General features: G+C 47.2%; 1 protein-coding gene across 1 annotated transcript in view; it reads right to left on the reverse strand.

Moving 5' to 3' along the window:
* ANKRD39 (ankyrin repeat domain 39) overlaps nt 1–3,643 on the reverse strand; it is a 7,057-nt gene that overhangs the window by 636 nt on the left and 2,778 nt on the right. Inside the window, exons 2-3 of the mRNA XM_004686139.2 lie at nt 3,396–3,499; nt 2,818–3,021 (exon numbers count right to left, since the gene is read on the reverse strand). Of these exons, the coding sequence (XP_004686196.1) occupies nt 2,818–3,021; nt 3,396–3,499 (308 nt within the window). The remainder of the gene's footprint in view (nt 1–2,817; nt 3,022–3,395; nt 3,500–3,643) is intronic.

Raw genomic sequence — 3,643 nt, forward strand, 5'->3', positions numbered from 1 at the left:
CCTCAGCAGTGTACTTCGTCGATCTGCCTGTTCTGCTCCCCACTCTGTCTCTGGTGAAGCCTCTCACCCTCTGCATCTCTGGCCCGTACCCCAGTTCTGTATGAATAAATAAATAAATCTTTAAAAAAAAACAGATCCCCACTTCTGGCTTCCTCCACTTCTTGAGAGCTCTTTTTCCTAAAAAAGGTCTCCTAGAAATGGAGACACTGGCTACTGGAGATGGTCTCCCTATTGCCTACCAAATCCCCAAGGCTCCCGTGCAGAATGGCAGAGAGCCTGGGAGCTGCGGTGAGCTTGAGTAGTTCTCTCTGTGTCACTTGTTTAAGGGTAATTTCCTTGTCCAGGCCTGCACGTTAAAAACAAGTACAGAGGGCCTCCGTGGTGGTGCAGGGGTTAAGGACACAGCGCTATCAAGCTATTGCCAGTCACGCTGGCCTGAGTTCGATCCCCGGTCAGGGTCAGGGAGCTGACCCACGTGGTGCAGACCTCTCACCCGCTGCTCCCCCCAGCAGTGTATTTCAGTAGATCCTCCTTTTCTGCTCCCCACTCTGTCTCTGGTGAATCCTCTCACCCCCCACACCTCTGGCTTACAACCCAATTCTTGTAAGCATAAGTAAATAAATCTCAAAAATAAAGACAAAAAAACAAGTACCAAACCCTGGATCCCTAAATGTCTTACAAATGTTCAGATCACCTATAGGGTGCTGGGAACTGTGAACACATGACACGTCAGACACAGCCTGGCCCTCTGGACCGTTCAGGCAAGCAGAGAAACAGGCCTGTCCCCAGGTGTCTCCTTCTCCTCCTTTGAGATAGATGATCCCAACATGCATGCCAACCTCTACTCCTCCAGAAATAACATAGTTAAGCAGTGTAACACAGATTCTTATTTAACTTTCACAGCAACTATCAGAGACAGTATAATTCCCACTTTACAGACAAAGAAACGGTTTATAGAAGTTACGTGTTCTAGGTCACAGAGCTGGTGTGGCAGTCTGTGGATTCTAATCCAGGTCTGTCTGACCATTCTTAAAATCTGAACTCTTAACTAGGTTATAACACTATATTCCCTACTCTTCCCCACAGACATATTGAAGACAAGAGGGTTTTATGAGGTTTAAAATCAGTTAGGTTTAAAATTAGCAGCCACCATCTGAAGCTGGGGTCCACATCATCATTCAGCAGGCCTAGGGGTGATTGATGACAGACCCATCAGTGGTGTTGTCTCATCTCAGGCAGTAGATGTGGGCAGTGGTGATATGGCTTCCAGACAGATTTTACAAAACAAGGTACTGATGTTAACAAACAGTTAATTTTAAAATAAAAATACTTCACAGGGCTCATGCACTTGCATTCCCTGAAACAGAGAAAAGGATGAGGATGTGTCAACAGTGCCATTAGCTGTGGGCACCCCAGCCGGTTTCGTCCGAGTCAGGGTCCTGTCTTTACCACCGGTATGTGAGTTGTGGCAGTAAAATGTCTCCACACAACCAGTTGAAACCCTTAAGAAAGAATCAATCTGCCTCCCCAGCTGGTAAGGACCTTAAGCCAAGACAGCATCCAGGTGTGTTTGCTCAGTGCCTTTGAGCTAAGAGCTGGAGCTGCAAGACTTTCAAAGTCTCACTGTCTTGAGTGGGAGAGAAAGCTCAAATAGAAAATGTTCAAAAAGGAGAAGAGTTAGGAAAAGTACAGAGCGTTGTGGGTATACAAAGCTACCCATGTTTGAGGAACAGGAAGGCTCTGTGTGATGTCAAGCTGAAGTCCAGGCAGACGCACAGAAATAAGCCACAGAAAAAATCTGGAAAGGAGAATAACTAGATATATATGGCCTGGGAGTGATAGGGTAGTAGATTTGAGAAGCTAAAGACTATAAAGGACCAGGGAAGGAGAGCTCAGGACCAACTGGAGAGGAAGACGGGACCTGACCCTGACGGTCTCAGGCCAGCTGAAGGATGTGATACAAGAACTTCTGAAGGAGTCTCTGAGTGTGAACTGCTTTTTAAAGCCATCGCGTGGGCGGGGGCGCCCTCTGGTGGCGCAAGGGATTAAGGCTCCGTGCTATCAGGCTTTAGCCAACCGCTGCAGCCTGAGTTTGATCCCCCCACCAGGGAACTGACCCACATGGTACAACAGGCCTCTCCTGTCACCTCCGCTGCTGTCCTCAGCAGTGGATTTCAGTCAATCTGCCTGTTCTGCTCCCCACTCTGTCTCTGGTGAATCCTCTCAAACCCTTTCCCCCTGCACTTCTGGACATCCCAGTTCTTGTATGCATAAATTAAAAAAATTGTTTTTTTTTTTTAAATAAAACCACGTGGGGAGAAAAGCAAGTGGGCAAGAGAGGGATAAACACACACATATACCACAAATATGCATAAACCACTTCTCAAACATACGCAAGGGAGGTGAGCTGGAAAACTGAGGGGTGAAAGGCCAGGGATGGAAGGGAAATTCATTTTCATGATATACCATTTTGTACTCCTCAATATGTTCATTCTGTGCAGGTCATACTAGTCAGGGAAAGTTCAATAATTTCTCTGGCTATAGTCTGGAAAGTGGACTATAGGGACAGACAATAGCAGGTTCAGAAAATGAATAGCATTCATGACATGTCACTAAGGGAAAGAAAAATGACCCCGTCTATTTAATTCTAATTTACATGCAGAAAATTTACATGGGAAAATTACATCCTGAGGAGATGACAAGTGAGGGAGTTTTATTTTCTACATGATGTTGTTTTTCTGCTCTCCCCGTGTTTTGTGCAGTGAGCACGTCAGCGCTTTCTCAGTGACAACACTGATGCTGGGGCAAAGCGCATACCTTATGCAGGCTGGTCATGCCATCGCCGTCAGCCAGTCTGGGGTTGGACCCATGCGAAAGCAGAAGCCGTGCGATCTCAGTGTGCCCGCAGTAGCTGGCCCGGTGCAGGGCAGTGGCACCCCCGTGGGTTTGGGCATCACACTTTGCCCCGCTTTCCAGCAGGAACTGGCAGACAGCATAGTGCCCATTGCGGCTGGCATAGTGCTGCAGGGAACAGAGGCTGAAGTCACCCAAAGTCACAGAGCAGAATCCAGGAGGGTAATGGGTGGTAGAGCGAGAGACCTGGAATCATCTCAAGTGCTACTCATTAGCACTTAGCTGTGACAAGTGTCTTCATCCCTAGCATCAGCTCCTCAAAAGGAAAGTGGGATAATATCATTCCTGCCTCACAGATCATTATGAAATGGAATTAAATAATGGATGCAAAATACTTACACTCATTTACAAATCTAGTTTCACATGATAATTAAAACAGAATCTACCTGGGAGACAAGAAAGCAAAACGTCCATCCCCACTCAGGCCGATACCTCCCAGTGAGGGCCTCTCTGCTCTGACCCTACGTTCCTCTCCAGCTCACCAGGGCCGTGTAGCCGGCTGAGTCAGGCTGGCTAGGGTCTGCTGCCTTCTGGATTAAATACTTCACTCGGCCCAGATCTCCATTCAGAGCTGCCGACCAGATTCCTAAGGAAAGACGACCAAAGTAATGAATAATGCTGGATGTCTGAGCATTTCCATGCTCCCTTTACCTCTAATTTATTTTCTATTTTTAAAAAAGAGTTATTTGGCCCTCCCTGGTGGCGCAGCGGGTTAAAGCACAGCACTGAG

Source organism: Condylura cristata, unplaced genomic scaffold (assembly GCF_000260355.1).
Source record: "Condylura cristata isolate star-nosed mole 26May11 unplaced genomic scaffold, ConCri1.0 scaffold00020, whole genome shotgun sequence".
Classification (NCBI taxonomy): domain Eukaryota; kingdom Metazoa; phylum Chordata; class Mammalia; order Eulipotyphla; family Talpidae; genus Condylura; species Condylura cristata.